Raw genomic sequence first — 15724 nt, 5'->3', positions numbered from 1 at the left:
GCTTTCGATGCTAATGATATAAACAGTTTACTCAGAGTACATATAATGAGCATTATCCAAGAAAGGGATTAGATGCATAGCAATTGTGTCATTATTCACTTTAAATGTGTTGCAGCTGAGCCATTCAAGTGCATCATTCTAGGGTGACGGTCCAAAAAGCTTGCAACATCTACATGCAGTCACCTGAACTAAACTCTAGGGCCTGTGACAAAGTGAAGTTTCTGAGGTGAAGTGAACAGCTTTGTTTTTGTATTGCAGGCAGCGAGCCATTTTTCCACCACACACACACACACACACACACACACACACACACTCACACACACTCACACACACTCACAACACTCACACACACTCACACACACTCACACACACTCACACACACACACACACACACACACACACACACACACGATCAAGATGTGATTGAACCTCAGCTTTAGGAACACACACACTTGAACCTTGCGGGAGAGTTTCCATTGCCGTTTATTTCATCACCATTAATGGAGGTCCCATTGACTGCTGGAAAGAAAAGCTTCTAAGAATAGCTGTAGCCCATCCATTTAAAACATACAAACATACCTTAAATGGTCTGAACAGGAGATAGAGCTCCCGCGGCTTAATATCCAGTGGTAGCCCACTGACAAATAGTGTTCGTACCTGAGGAAGACAAGAAAGAGATCATGTATTTTTCATTAACCTCCACTAGCTATAAATAGATACCTTGCATACCTGGCAGTAACAGATGAGGTAATGGGGAAAAGGACACTGAACATGAGTTAAATAATTCTTTCACTAAATGATAGACTTTTCAAATAATGATAGAGATGTCTTTAAGCTCCACACACACACACACACACACACACACACACACACACACACACACACACACACACACACACACACACACACACACAACAAGTGTATTGTATTCTCCTGTGTAATCTACAGCCTGCTGTGTTTTATGGCAATCCTTCCTCAACAGCTCTAGCCTCTGTTTTACATTTGAACTTTTCAACTTGAGCTGGCATTGCTGGGGAATTACAATATATATGTTAGCAAAGGAAAATTTAAGTGTTGCAGCTGGTACTGAGTCAGAGAAGGTGGAAAACCACACAGGGAGTAACAGGAGAGTGACTCAAAATGGGCTTTCAAGCTAAGTAACTTGTTATAATGTGCGTTGATAGAGAAGAAGAAAATGAATGTGGTACAATCGTTCTGGGTGGACTGCAGTTCAAGTTTAGGTTTGTCAAAAAGAACATTTTAAAATGGTAACACCTCAATTTTATCTGTGCAAATGTGTCCTTTTATTACTATTTTCAAAACAAATCTCTAAAGCCAACACTTGACAACCTCAAAGTCAGTCCTGAAGTCCTGAAAGATGGAAAAAGGTAGACTGTAAGTAAGTGATACTGTTGATACTGGCTGAGCCGGGGTGGTGAACTCATCTGTCATATTGTATGTGCTTAGAAAAGGGATAATCCTGAAATATCGTTTTGGAAACTATGGCGAGTATGTACTAGAGAACACACTACACATTTACTGCTCACCAAAATGTAAATGCAGTTGAGCAACCCATTTCATTAAGGCCTGCCACTCACATGTCAAACAGAACTGTCGAATTAGAACAGCAGAGGTGTTAAATACAGAATGTTATTTGTAAGATAGAGAATTAAACTGATGGTTTAAGAAATATTGTTAGACAGTTAAGGTAAACGTAGTAAAGGCTTTTACTATTATAAGAAAAAAAACTGTGACAATAAATGTACATTCAATATGAAGCTGGGGTCAGCAGCCAGTTAGCTTAGCTTAGCAGAAGACTGAAAAATCAATAAATCCCTGTTCCTATTCCTTTAAGAAGTGATATTTTAAATGGCAAGTGGTAAAACGTTCTTTAGAATGGGGTTGCAATACTGTGGGTACTTCCGGACACTGACACTGTTTGACTCTGTAAATTGGCTGAAGTGGCCATGTCTAAAAAGGCTTGTGTGAACACCAGTAGTTCTTTCAACATACTGTATATGCAGACACATTAGCACCAATGGCAACATTTAGTAAACACAGACATAGCAGCACTACAAGACACAGGTGTTGAGAGGTCCTGTCACAGCTCACAAATGCAGATCTGGTTACATTTTGACGCAAATAAACAGGAAAATTCTACTTGTTACATGTAATTGTAGATGTGTCTGTCCTTAATAACGGGGAAGTACAGGAGAGAGTTAACACAGGTATTTCTAACTGTAAACGCCAAAATGTGTCTTCTATTAACACAGCGTGTGCATTTAACCTCTCTTAAGCTTTACGAAACAAATGGAAAAAAAAAATCCTCCCTTTTTCCAATAACGTGTTACCAAGACAATACTTTTTTTTGGACAATTCCATTAAATCAACGGGCACTAGTTACACCTCATACTTGGAGTTATCATCCAATTGAAGTTGGCTTCGTACAAGAAAATAACTGCTTTGGTGAGAAATCAAAATCAAACAATAGACTGTGTGCATCAAATCGACTTCCCACAACTCCACCATACCATATCAACAATGTGATAGTAGATTTGGATGTGTAATCAAATTATTTATTCAACATTCAGATTCTATTTAGGGCCGAATTTAGAATAAAACTGTAGGTATGCAATTACACAGTGTAGCTCCCACATTCATTAGCTAGTAGATTCACCACTCCGGGGACAAAGGAACTGCTGAACTAACACTACACCTCATTCCCACATGTAACCTGATACGCTCCACTGATGCCAAAGGCAGAGCAACACACAAACAAAGGAGCTTAGCAACTGGGGGAGCAATAGTTGGCGAGTGCCAAACCGGCCATCCTGCCAAAATATCTCACCTCGGCGACTTTCTCACCTTTGCTCTTATCTCATCTTATCTTATCTGAGTCGAGCTGAACCCTGCAGGGTCGTCACTGGGCTCTGTTTAAATAAACTCTTTTAGAGGGGCTCCTTCTATGGGGTTACATAGACACAAAGAGTCAGAACAGGATGGTATCTATCAGACACGAGCAAGGACAGTCTCTGATAAAACTAATAGTGGGGTGGTAAAAAGTAGAGTAGAAACAGAAGTAGTGCCAAAACTAAAAACTTCTATTATGGACTGGTTTTGTTTCCATTTTATTTGTTTTCGGTTTCAGTGAACATCTCGTTAAAGCAGCACATGGCCACAAAAGGATGCCAAAGTCAAAACTTCGGAAACATATTCATATAAAATATATATATGAATTTTCAAATAAGATTACAGTACATGATAATCACGTAGACTGCAGCATTGTACCTTAAACAGAAGGTTGGCACACATGTTAAGAAAATCTCGTCATCTAACTCATTTGCCAAGTTATGCAAGATCCCATCTTTGATTTAACTCCTGGCTTCGGTCATGAGGCCAATAGACCCTTGAGAGCTGGATATGCTGCATGAGCTAAGACAAACACACACAACAATACACACTCAGAACAATGGGACATTCTTGGCTGGGTCGAACCTCATTCCTAAGACTTCCTGACGTCAGCTGTTGTGATATATGATCGGTTCGCCGTGTGTCCGGTGTGGAGTTGACTGCACATGATATGCGATGATTCACAGACAAACGTGTCAACAGCCGTCTCCTGCAGACATCTGCTGTTGATTACAGTATCAGTCTTAATTTATGTGGCTTCGAGACTAGCTCGAAAAGGCGTTGTAAACGCGCAGCCACAGGTAAAGTGAAATATCAAAGTTTCATGATGTAGTTCCCTACACTGGAGGTCAAGCCAGGGGTTGAGCAAATTCTGCAGATTTGTAAAAGGCAAAGATAAAGCAGCTGTTTTATTGAGTTTTAGAAGCATTGTTTTATTGGTTCCTCGTGAGTCACATACCTACATTTTCATAGTGCTGAGTGGCCTGGTATGGGCCTTTGAATCATTGACCATTTATGGCGTGCACACACACACCAACACGAAGGCAGGCTTCGATCAAAAACAGCAGCCTCACCTACCACAAGCCAGCTGAGTACTTCACAGCCGGCGTACCAGTGCAGTTCCCTGGCAACGCCTTAGCGGAGTACAGCAGCCCCAGGCCAAAAACATCACATCCTATTATGGCCACTTCTGCAGCAAGTCCCAGGGGATCAATGCACCTCTAATCAGAGATCCTTGACTTCAGAAGCCCCAGATGAGGTCATCACCTTATTGATACTCTATCATTGCACCTTAAAAGGTTTGCTGGTTCCACCCTAAGGCTGGAGAAGGAGGGTGAGGGGTCTGTGAAGTATCATCTTAACATATAACTTAGATCTTGTTTTAAGATAGTTTTTGTTTCTATCTGTTGTGATAAGGGTTGTGATACTTAAGAAAGTCATTTCTGAAATCTGGGAACTTTCCCAGGTGACATTATCAAAGTCCTTGTTTTTTTTGGTCTACTATAGTATATGACTCCGTAAAGCAGCAAATACTCACACTGGAGAAGCTGGGACCAGAGAACGGTTGACATTTTTGCTTGAAAATTACTGGAACAATTAATCAATTATGAAAATAGTTGAATATCCTGTCAATCAACAAATCCAATCATCAACTAATCGTTTCTGCCCTACTGGGGGCACAAGGATAGTGCTAAAACAAAGTCCAACAGGGCAAGAAACCCAATCACTCAGACAGGTAGTGAACAAGCCAACGGTTTAGCCAGGTTATTCAAACCACTTCATCTGAAAATAAAACCAAAGTGCAACAAACCCTCAACGACGAGTACAGTAGGTCAAATTTGTACCAGGAAGTTGGTCTGGATGTTTACAACGAACAATTTGCGTAATAATTTTACTGTTCCCCTTTGTTTCAAATAAGGTTGGCTAACCAGTGGCCAAACCTAGAAAAAAAATAAAAAATAAAAGATCCAAGTTACAATAAACCAAAATATCCTTTAAATGAGCCAAAGGAACAAAATTAAAAACGATGATGCATTTAGCCCAATTATGTTTTTTTCTGGCTTTACTAATAAATTCTGACCTTCCACCAAACCACATTTTCACTGTCAAACGTAATAAAGCTTTAATTAACAAAACCAAAACTGACACCACTTAAAAATGTTCCCCCACCACAGAATGCAATTGGTCAGCCATTATAAAAAGCTGCTTGGATTTGTCTAATTAAATGGCCTACCAACTTATTCACGGTCATTTCTATTCAGCTTGCGTTGTGGACTTATAAAATGTGTTACACCTATTGCCTGAAATGCCTCATTACACTCTGCCGCACTGTGTGACTTTCTCAGATATTTGCTCCGACTTTAATTGAGTGCTTTTTTGACCGTTCATTCTGGCTGAAATGAGGAACACGACCTTGGTGCGATGTGAGATGATTACTATGTGTTTCTTTCCCCCTCCCTGTGTGTGTACGTGTGTGTGAGTGTGTGTTTGACAGCCAAGTTAATAGATACAGGTCCTTTGAGCCAGATGTGGCAGGACAACGCTCTAACCTTGAAGCCTTAGAAGAGAGGGTACAGTAGCCTATTGTAGCATGTGTGCATGCAACAATACTGCCATTACCTGCATTTGAAATCAAAGCTTAGATAAAAATCTTTCATTGCAAACCCACACTAGATGCTTTCAACTCCAAACAAACACAAGTCTTGGTTTGCTGTGACCGAGCTAAAATCAAAGTCAACCATGAGCCAGCGTGAGCTCAGGGCAAGTTGAGTTTTCTTGCATCAGTTGAGCGCTGCAATATTAAAAAACAGTCCAACTGACAGACTCCCAAACTCTTTTGCTATGCAAGTTGTCTCTGCTCTGTGTTGACATCGCGCTCCATGATCCTCACAAGATTTGTTCCCCTTCATCTTCCATGACAGAGAACGTGAAGACTGAAGAGTGAGAGACTGCAGGCCCGAGAGGTGTCAAACGACCATAAATGGATGACTCTGTTGGTCTGTTAATCGGCAGGGTTCAACGGGTCAAGTTTCACATTTGGGGTCAGAGGTCACGGGTTAGGCACGGGTTATTGTGTGGGTCAGGGGTCAACTGTGAGGTTGAGCACACTCCAAAAGTCACGACTAAACTCTGAGAGGAGAGTTTCTTTGTTTGTTTCTCTCTCTCTCTCCCTCTTACTCTCACAAGTGCTTTCGACCAACAGTTACAGCTCAGTAAGGGCCTGTAAATGTTCCAACAGGTTAACCTTTAAAAAGACTTTTAAAACAAATTACCTAGGAAAAGCAAGTAAGCGCCCACTTGCGTTTTCCTTCTCGTGCTTTTTTCTTCCCCTCTCCATAACAGTTTCCCTCGTTTTAAAACCTAACCTGGAAAAGAATACTCATGTCTTAATGACACATATGTTCTCTTTCTTTTCGTATCAACAATTTTTTACCTCAGCGAGAAGGCCTTAAGGTGTCACTTTGATGACGTGTGTGGAAGAGAGAGAGAAGCTCGTTCACAGATTGTCAGCTACACATCAGTTTGACTCCTCGGCTGTCAGCTTGGAGTTCATCAAAATCTTTCATACTAGTTTGCTGTTTGCTTCCTCTCTCTCTTATCTGATGCGTCTCCACGAATGGACTTAACATTCCAAAGCGCTCCTTAACTTGAACTAATCGTCCACGTTTGCCTTTCCTCGACTCCCTTTGTTGCTGCCTGCCCTTAAACTGTTTGGTTTTGAGGTTGGGTGGGCAGAGGGTTAAAGTGTCCGGTGCAAGTGGAGACAAAAACAACAGTAGATACTCTGTCTCCATGAAGAAATGTAAGCCTAATGTGTTCCCTTTATGCAATAGTCCAGCTGTTCCTTTTTGTTTATCAGTGATGGCACTTAAAGTAACCATCTTTAGGTTGTTTTTTTTTAACCCTGGTGACACCAAGCCATTTCTTTAAGTTGCATTCATAAAAAATAAAATGAAGTTGCTCAATTCAATACAACCATTTGCAGCTAGCAAGCTAACTTTTGATATACTTGGGCCTTACAGGGTTAAAGGTTAATTACTTGAATGCTTCTGAGGGAAAACAAGCTGTATTACTAGACTGGTTTTGCATAGTGAGGGTAGCCAATCTAGGGCAGCAACAAATTATTATTTTCATCATCTATTACTTTGCTGATAATCATTGTCTGTAAAATGTCAGACAATACTTAATACCCATTATAATCCCCCCCTATCCATCGAAGCCTATCCACCAACTTTTCAAGTTGTCCTTGTTACCGTTCTGCCTGGCTCGCCCCTGTCTTTAGGGCTCTTCACATGACCATAAATGGTCCTTCTGTTCAGAGATCTCAGGGTCACGCTTTCAACATATGGGGCGATAAGGGATAAGATGTTTTTGTACTGGAACTAAACTGGGCGAGAGAGAGAGAGAGAGAGAGAGAGAGAGAGAGAGAGAGAGAGAGAGCAGGATGAAAAAGAAGGGAGTGGTAGGAAAGGGGAGAAGTAGAGTGGCAAATTATAAACAGTAACAGGGTAGAGGGAGGGAGGGAAAGAGGGAGGAAACGGCTAGAGAACAAGATAAAGAGGGGGAAGAAAAAGGGTGGGATGGATGAAAGAAAGGAAGGAAGGAAAGGAAACGGAGGAGAAGGGAGATAAAAGTGTAGAAAGGGAGCAGGAGAGAAAGGGGAGGGTGGATGGTGGGTTTAGAGAAAATAAATTAGATGAATTATTGATTGAAAAAGTGTGCAGAGCATAAAAGAAGGCTTCAGAGAAGAGACATTATAAACTGTAAGGTGGATAATCAGAGCTTGTGAGTAAGCAATATTAAGTGTAGGTGACAGAAAAAGTTACATTAATACAGTATGACAAAGCAAGACAAGATGGCTGACGCTTTCTAGGCGCAAGCTCACAACCTCTTTCTTTCACACCTCCTTCCTGTAGTGTATCATTAATTACAAAGCAAATTCAAAGTTGACAATTAAGGCCTTTTAAGGAAAAGCATCACCATATAAAAAAAATGTCACTCCTCATTCTCGGTCAGTTAAAATAGTTTATATATAGCTGTAGATATATATTTAAACATCTAGTACAATTCTTTAACCTTTTATCTTTTCCTTTTCTTCTCACATCAGTTTAGCAGGATCCTTTGCCAGGCGTTCCTGACGCTAAGCCTTGTTGTTGTCTTTTCAAATACCTCTTGTCGCACAGCTGACAAACGGCTAAGATAAGATGACAATTCCCTCCGCGCTTTTATAAATAAACTCCTACCTATCAGACGGCTAGATGGAGCAGGGTTTAACCGTTTGTGTGAGCCTCTTTCTACTGGATATATAAAATGGTATATCTGTTGTTTTTTTACTACGTCATTTTACTTTATAGTCGTAATCTACATTAAATCTCGGCTTATATTGTCGTCAACAATCCTTGAGATTCTTTGTATGTTTCCCCTGTTGCCCTATCGTGGTCACTTTACCCTCTGAGCCCCCTCCCCCTCTGATATCGTTTCATGTCACAGAGCGTTAACATATCTGCGTGCCCTTTTCACATAGATACATGCACAAGTACGGACCACACACATGCCCACACCACTGTGCTACAGACCGGCGAGGTCTCCCTCAGCCTCACCGCGCTTCTCCAGCAGCACGGCTCCCCACCTACATCTCTTCATGGAAAAGGTCACGCTGGCCACATGACCTGCTATTTGAAGAGGACCCGGTGGATACCCAAAGCAGGCCAAGAACAATCCAATTACACCCCAGGGAGATTCGGCGCATTTGCTGAACTCTGCTTGAGTGATATTCTGTTTCTCTTTGGGCGCTTGTAAAGATCCACTTACATGTTTATGGTCAGCCAGGAACTAGAATCAACAGATACCTTTCGAGGTTCAAACCCCTGCTCTGTTTGACTGTTACATCCAGGAAAGACAGCTTTGATTAGGAGTATGGTTTTATGTAAAAAAAATAAAATAAATAAAAGTAGTTTCATCCTGCAGAGGAAACAATAAAAAGGGTAGATACTCTGTGTTCGCTCATTTGTCAAAAATCAGGTGCGGTTTAACAGTGGACATGCAAGGCTGAGGAGGCTGGGCAGGTCTTAAATAAACACCAGTTAGCTCAAAGGGAAATTGACAGCAAGGAGGTTAAAGGTTAAGCTTAGTCATGTGACTTGGTTAGCTATGACGCATTCCATGTACTCACAACCTGTACTTTACTTTAAAATAGGCCTGAAAATAATCTGACAAAAAAGTAAATGATTATTTTCAATACAGACATCTGTCTGTTGTTGAACCTGGAAGGCAGCGTTGTGGCCGAGACCAAGTCATCACCAAGACCAGAGTGTATCGAGACAAGACCAGACTTTGAGAACGAGTCAAGACCAAGACCAGACTTTGAGACCAAGAGCTCTCTCGAGTACTACAACACTGCTGGAAGGACCAAGGCTTTGGCACTCTTTGCTTGATGAATGACCTAAATGAGCAATTGATAATTAAAATGTGGGCTGAAACTAATAAATATTGCCGATATAGCCGAAGATTTTAACTATATATAAACAGGAAAAAAATAATAGCAGAAAATAGAAGTTGGAACTGGGGAATGTTTGGTATGGCTTAAAAATGACCAATAAATGATCATATCACTATCTATATAGTTAACAAACGCCCATAAATTGTATGTCAACCAGCTAATTGGCTAATTGATCAAACCAACTAATCATTTCGGCACTAAAACAAGTAAATCAAGGCTTGATAGGATTCACTTTTGCTGGACTGGGCCTGTTCCTTCACTGCACGCGCTCTGTCATGATACGTTACCTTCCTGATAACAAGAACACGTCTGGCATTTGTCACCTCAGTCATTAAAAATAAACTCCCCTTCACTTTTTTCACAGAATGAACAAAACATTCACAAAAAGACATGCAATTGTTCTGTTAAAACCATCTCATTTTTTTTTAGAAAATCAAAACTACTCTGAACTACCTCCAGGTAGGGCTGAACAATTCATTGCAATTTTATCAAAATCATGATATGGACTAGTGCAATATCCAAAACGCAGAGGGGCGCAATATTTGTTAAAGGCAAAATAATTCTAATAATAAAAAATAAAAACCATTCTGAAATAAAGTATTGTGGTGCTGCGGAGACGTCCCGGCCTACAAATCCTATCCTACAGACTAAAGAAAACATCTTTGTTTGGTACAGATCCCCTTTTTTTAAGATTTAATATTGGTCAATGAAAATGAGAATAATGATACAAACATGATCATTCACTTCAATATTGTGAATCATATTGCAATCGCAATATCAGTCAAAATAATCACAATCAGATATTTTCCTCATATCGTGCAGCCCTACCGCCAGGTCTCTTGTCCATACAAGGCCTGGAAACCACAGCTGGGGGAAACATAGCTTTTGACATTCACCAAGTAGGAGACGGTATGTCACCTCGACTACACTAGTGTCCGTTGAGTGCCACAGTATGTGAAAGCATCCAGAACACCTGATAATAAAGCTTATCAAACCAGCTCACAAGATTAGATGCTGCCAGGGCTGAAACCTGCATACCTTGTCTGCAACATTACCATGTTTGGCGAGCACTGGTCCACAGAAGATAAACATTAAGCATCGTCAAGCTTTGGTGTACAGTGATGATGGTGTGTGAGGTTGAGCAATGAAGCAGGCATGAGAAGCCAAGCTCGCTATGGCACTTTACTGGTGCGAATCAGTGATCCATTGAGTCACATACTACACTGTGCAAGGGGGGGGGGGATGTTTTTTAGCATGTGAGAGTCATACCAGCAATGCCTGTTAAAATTTGGCTCTCATAAAGTCATATTTTATGGTTACTTTAGTGTTGTTAAGCACAAAGCTGTTTGGCATTTTACATTCAGTGCTTTTGTGCATGTTTGCGCACATAAGCTCGGGATGGGACAAGTGTTAAGACTTAAACACAACAGTTGAATGAAAATGTCAAATTAGTCACTTGATCATCCATAAAGCTTATAATCAACCCTACTTCTGTGACCAGAAATAATTAACTCTAATCTTTATGAATCATGGGGCTAAAAGTGCAAGTCATACTCAGAAATTAGTCACATTATTCTTAGTCTTTTTTGTGTTTTTGTGTGAATATGAACGCATGCCTGCAAAAGTGTGTGTGTGTGTGTGTGTGTGTGTGTAACTGTATGTTTCCACACCTGCTTGTGTGTGTGTGTGTGTGTTTGGTACAGTATCCCCAGAACTTGCAGCTCCCCTGCATGCAACACACATCATTACACCAAAGATAAAGTGGTGCTGTCTAACCTTACGTTAATTTGCCAGAGTAAATTTAAGTCCCTGCAAGTCTGGACGGCTTCCAAACCTTTCCACAACCATTAGATTCCTCTAGCCATTACTCTCACGGTCTCTCTGTCTGCCTTTTACACAATGCAAGAGATGTCTCTCGTCTGGTCCTTCTGCAGACGGACCTCACAGAATTACTTATTACTTTAGTGGGATTATCAAATAAAGCAGAGCAAGAGCAACTAACAATTCAGCTTTAATGATTATTGCCGATTTATCTTCCAATTCTTTTCAAGATCACTCAATTAATTAAATGCTAAAACAGATTACCAAATTACTAATCGATTAACGGAATAATTGTTTCAGCTCTAAAACAAAGCTGTCAGTTGCTATAATAAGCAATGTATGAGCTGATAATTGAAAATAAATCAAATCATGTTCTTATAATGTTTTGTCCTCTTTGGTTGAAATGATAAGCAACATCCCTCTTCAAGTTGAAGCCAAGATGTTGAGCTGTGGCGTGTAGTGCTGAAACGTTTTGTCGAATGAGCGATCAACCGAAAAACACAAATTTCAACAAAGTAATTTATTAGGCTGGTCGCAGCTTCTGATATGTGAGGATTTGCTGCTTTTCTTTGTTTTATAGGACTTTAAATTTAATATCTTTGCATTTGGTAGTGTTGATCTGAGAACTTGTGACCGGCATATTTGTTAACCTTTTATAGATTAAAATGTTTATCAATTCTATGTTGACAATAACCATTGGTTGCAGCCCTAGAGTAATTTGCTAGTACATATACAGGCTCTGAAAGACTTCTATAGTATTGAGTACATAAGGTCACAAGGTGAAATAACCAAAACTCTCCGTCGGGTTTCCAAGAAGTCAGTTTTCTACTCTGTACCTCACCGGTGTGGTGCTACAGTAACTCCCTGCATCCATAGTAACCTCAACAGTGGACCAAATATGGTATTACATCAGGCTGGGTACGTTTAGCTATTCAGTTACAAAATGACGAACAGTACACTGAGCCTTAATCAAATTGCTCCAAGAGATATATCTGATATAATCTGATATACCTTTCTTACATCACTTGGCTGCGGATGCGTGGAGCTCTGAAATAACAAGTCTGTCGTCTGAACGGAGATACTTCCATGCCAAAGAAAATCACCCCATGCAAAGAGCACCACTACAAACTTATTTACCGAGAAGGAGATATTATGGATCCAGATTGTGCAATGTTTACAGAGAAGAAGAAGAGGAAGGAACTGGGTTATTATCCAGCATGTTAGAGACAAAAATACATATTTGTTTTTTACCAGAAACTAAATGGATTACTTCACCTTTCTTTTCACAAACAATATCATTCTGGTGTGTTAAGATGTAATTAAGTCGTCTTAGGTCGAGAGGCCACTCTTGCTTGGCTGTAATGCAGTGGGTCTGGGTTACAAAGAGTTATTGCGTACATGTTGCAGCAGCAGTTGTTTGAACTTCAATTGCTCCCTCAGCTTCAGTGAAAACTAATTCGCTCCCTGGCTTTGAATTCCCTTTACTGCTGCTTTTCAGTGTTGTGTGAAGTCTGGCTTCATGGTACAGTAAAGCCAGAACTGGCAACACTTTAGTCTGTTGTCAGGTAACTTATCATTATATAGTCCGGAGTTATTCAGAACTACTTATTAGGGATTCATCAATGATCAAGCCCTGCCTTGTTCCTTACCTTTTTGTGGGTACGTAGGGTATAATAATAATAATAATAATAATAATAGTAATAACAAAAAGACATGGCTACAGTATGAGGTAGGTTACAGAAATTAAAAGGAAGAGCAATAAAATATGCTATAGTCTATATCTAAAGAAGGACAGGTGCACATTAACAAATTATACTCCCTTTAGGACAACCGGATAATAGCTAAATTTGACGAGAGCACCATGCAGTAGGTCTAATAATATAACCGTAACACTTTCAACTTTGACAAGGCAAAAACTCTGTTTACAGCACAGAAAATGCTCCACGAGACAGTATGTTACACGTTAAACAGCCGGAACATCATAAGAATATGATAGTGATAGTGTAGGTGACAAAGAAGGCGATGGTGGTTAAAAACATGCTAATAGCATTAGCATGAATCGCTTCATATTAAGATGCCGTCATGGGTCATGGAGCGACCTATTGAAATTAAAACCGCAGGTATACCTGCGGTTTTAATTTCACTTAATTTCAGGTGCTCGCGTGCGGATACGTACCTCCTCTTCGTGGTTGGTGAATTCACTCTGCTCGTTTTCTTTCTCGATCTTGTTGTTATTCATTCTGAGTCAGACTCTTTTATCGCCTTCTCTTGGACTGTCTTATTCTTCTTCTTTTCCCCCCCCCTTCTGTTTCGCTCTGTTCTTCTTCTCCGGGAACCTAAATTTAAAAAGCACCCTCCGACAGACAACAGTCCGCGTGCGGCCGCTGTCCTACTGACCCGAGCTTCCCACTAGTTTGGCGACATCAATGATAAGTAAAGGTATAGCTATTGTTTTGTTTTTTTCTTTCAAAAGAGCAAAAAAAAAAAAAAAGTCAACTTGGAGAGTGGTGTTTCTGTGTCAGTCAGATATTCCTCAACAGTCCTTGAAAAGCTTCTCTGCAGGCTCTTGTTGCTGTTCCCTAAATGAAACACGCTAAACGTTCACTGGACTGCGCCGCAGGCAAACTTCTCTCCCCATCTCCGCGGGAGGGAGGGAGGGAGGGAGGGGATTAGGGTGGGGTAACGGGTGGGATGCACCGTCTCTGGGCTTCATCAAGTTTTATCAAGTGTTGAAAGAGCTACAGTGGAAATTCAGTGCCAATCACCGATTGCCTTTTAAGACCAGCTGGATGTTATTTTAGGCACTGCAACATTCCTGTAACATTATTAGCCTACAGTGTGGTGTCTATTGTGGCTTATAGCCTATGCTTTTTTTATTATTATTATTTGGCTGCTTTATAGCTATACATAGGCTACGTATAATGTAGTAGTCTAAAGTCAGCTCAGGGCTGTAGCGAGGATTTTAGGAATACCTAGATCATGAGTCCCACAAGTCAACCCTAGACAAAAAAAAGTCTAATCAGACACCGAAATAAAACTTTTCCTAACCCCTATTATTATGTGGATTGTTTTTTATATTTTATATGTTTTATATTTCGACACTGTCAGGAATACAATTCTGGCGGACATAGCATATAATGAAACCTTTATTTCTTCATTTTGTTGGCCTAAAAGTTGTAACATTTTAATACAATTTAATATGGATTCCTGCAAACTCCAAGGTTAACTCCAAGTTACTTCCGGTCAATAGGCACCTGATGTGGTCCATGGCCAAAACATTTTAGTTTGATGATAAATAGCCTAAGTCTACACATATTGGGATCAACCAATAACACACTTACCCCATGTGAATTATTTTTTTTTTTTTAATTGTTGAATTTAAACTGCCCCCAGGTTGCTAAAAATCCACAAATTGCATGGAAAGCAGCTTGGGATTCTTGTTTTTATACATGGTAAGCATAGAAGAAAAATACATTACCTAACATATATTGTGAGGTTACACTGCCTTTCATACATTATTAGTCTAATGATGATGTGGCTGATAAATTAGTCAAATTATAGAAGCAATAAAACCTGCTTAGAAACATTGTTTGCATTGTTTAAATGTGTGTATTTTACCACTGTACTTTCCCAGGAGCAATCCAGATGTCTTTGTTTTGGAAAGTATTTCACCACGCAGTTTAACTTACATATGTATTTGGTTGTTATTTGAATCAAATGGTTGTTACTATTTTGACTAACCTGTTGCCTGTTTAACTTTTAACCTCAAAGCTGCATTACATACCGTCAGTTTCGGTCATAAATCTGGTGTCACGAGATGTCTTACTATACCCTTCACACTCAGGAGTATTTTATCTTTCTTTCTCTGCCTCAACTCCTTGAAATGTATCCCTCAGCATAATGCATCATCTGTAAAGACGTACCGAGCAGTAGACAATTATCAACCTGACTGTTTAATACATTTTCACGTGGCTATTGGTTTATCATTTCAAAGCCCCTGAGCAGTTTTCTGGTTTCAGGCAAATATTTCTCCTCCCACATCCCTGATACATCCTATTTCTGTCTAGATTTACAATGGCCATGGCACGTTGTGCATGTGAAGAGGTACTGGAGGCAACACCTTACATTGCTCAAGATTTTGTATATGATAACAAGTTGCACTTATCCATGTGAGCTCACCCAAGACTAGCTGATTTATGACCTTAAGTGGGGAAACAGCCATACCCTGGAGCTATGGAAGTGATGTCTCAACAACAGTGGAGCTGAGCAAACACTCAAACTTTACTGGCACACCTATTATTGTCTACAGTGCAGGGTGAAAAACAGTCTTAAAAGCAGCGATCAGGTGACAACGCAGCCTTGAATGCTTCCCTAATTTCAAAACATTTATTTTGAGCAACTGCTTTACTTTGTATTCCGTGATGAAAAGTTCAAGAGCTGACAGTAGCTCGGTAGTGGAGACTTTGACTATATGTTGCATGACATTTATTGCAC

At 40.1% G+C, this 15724-nt stretch overlaps 1 protein-coding gene across 4 annotated transcripts in view; it reads right to left on the bottom strand.

Annotated features, from left to right (window-relative positions):
- The window catches only part of LOC114574024 (RNA-binding protein with multiple splicing), a 32372-nt gene extending 18503 nt beyond the window's left edge, over positions 1 to 13869 (bottom strand). For all 4 annotated transcript variants that reach the window (XR_003695014.1, XR_003695015.1, XM_028606306.1 and 1 more), the window contains exons 1-2: positions 13407 to 13869; positions 580 to 657 (exon numbers count right to left, since the gene is read on the bottom strand). Coding sequence is in view for 2 of the 4 variants with exons in the window: in XM_028606306.1 (XP_028462107.1) it covers positions 580 to 657; positions 13407 to 13469 (141 nt within the window). In the remaining 2 variants the exon portion in view is untranslated. The remainder of the gene's footprint in view (positions 1 to 579; positions 658 to 13406) is intronic.
- Positions 13870 to 15724: the final 1855 nt, after the last annotated feature.

This window comes from Perca flavescens, chromosome 19 (genome assembly GCF_004354835.1).
Source record: "Perca flavescens isolate YP-PL-M2 chromosome 19, PFLA_1.0, whole genome shotgun sequence".
In the NCBI taxonomy this organism is placed as follows: Eukaryota; Metazoa; Chordata; class Actinopteri; order Perciformes; family Percidae; genus Perca; species Perca flavescens.
Note: the sequence above shows the minus strand (reverse complement) of the source record. Positions and strands in the feature narration are given on the sequence as shown.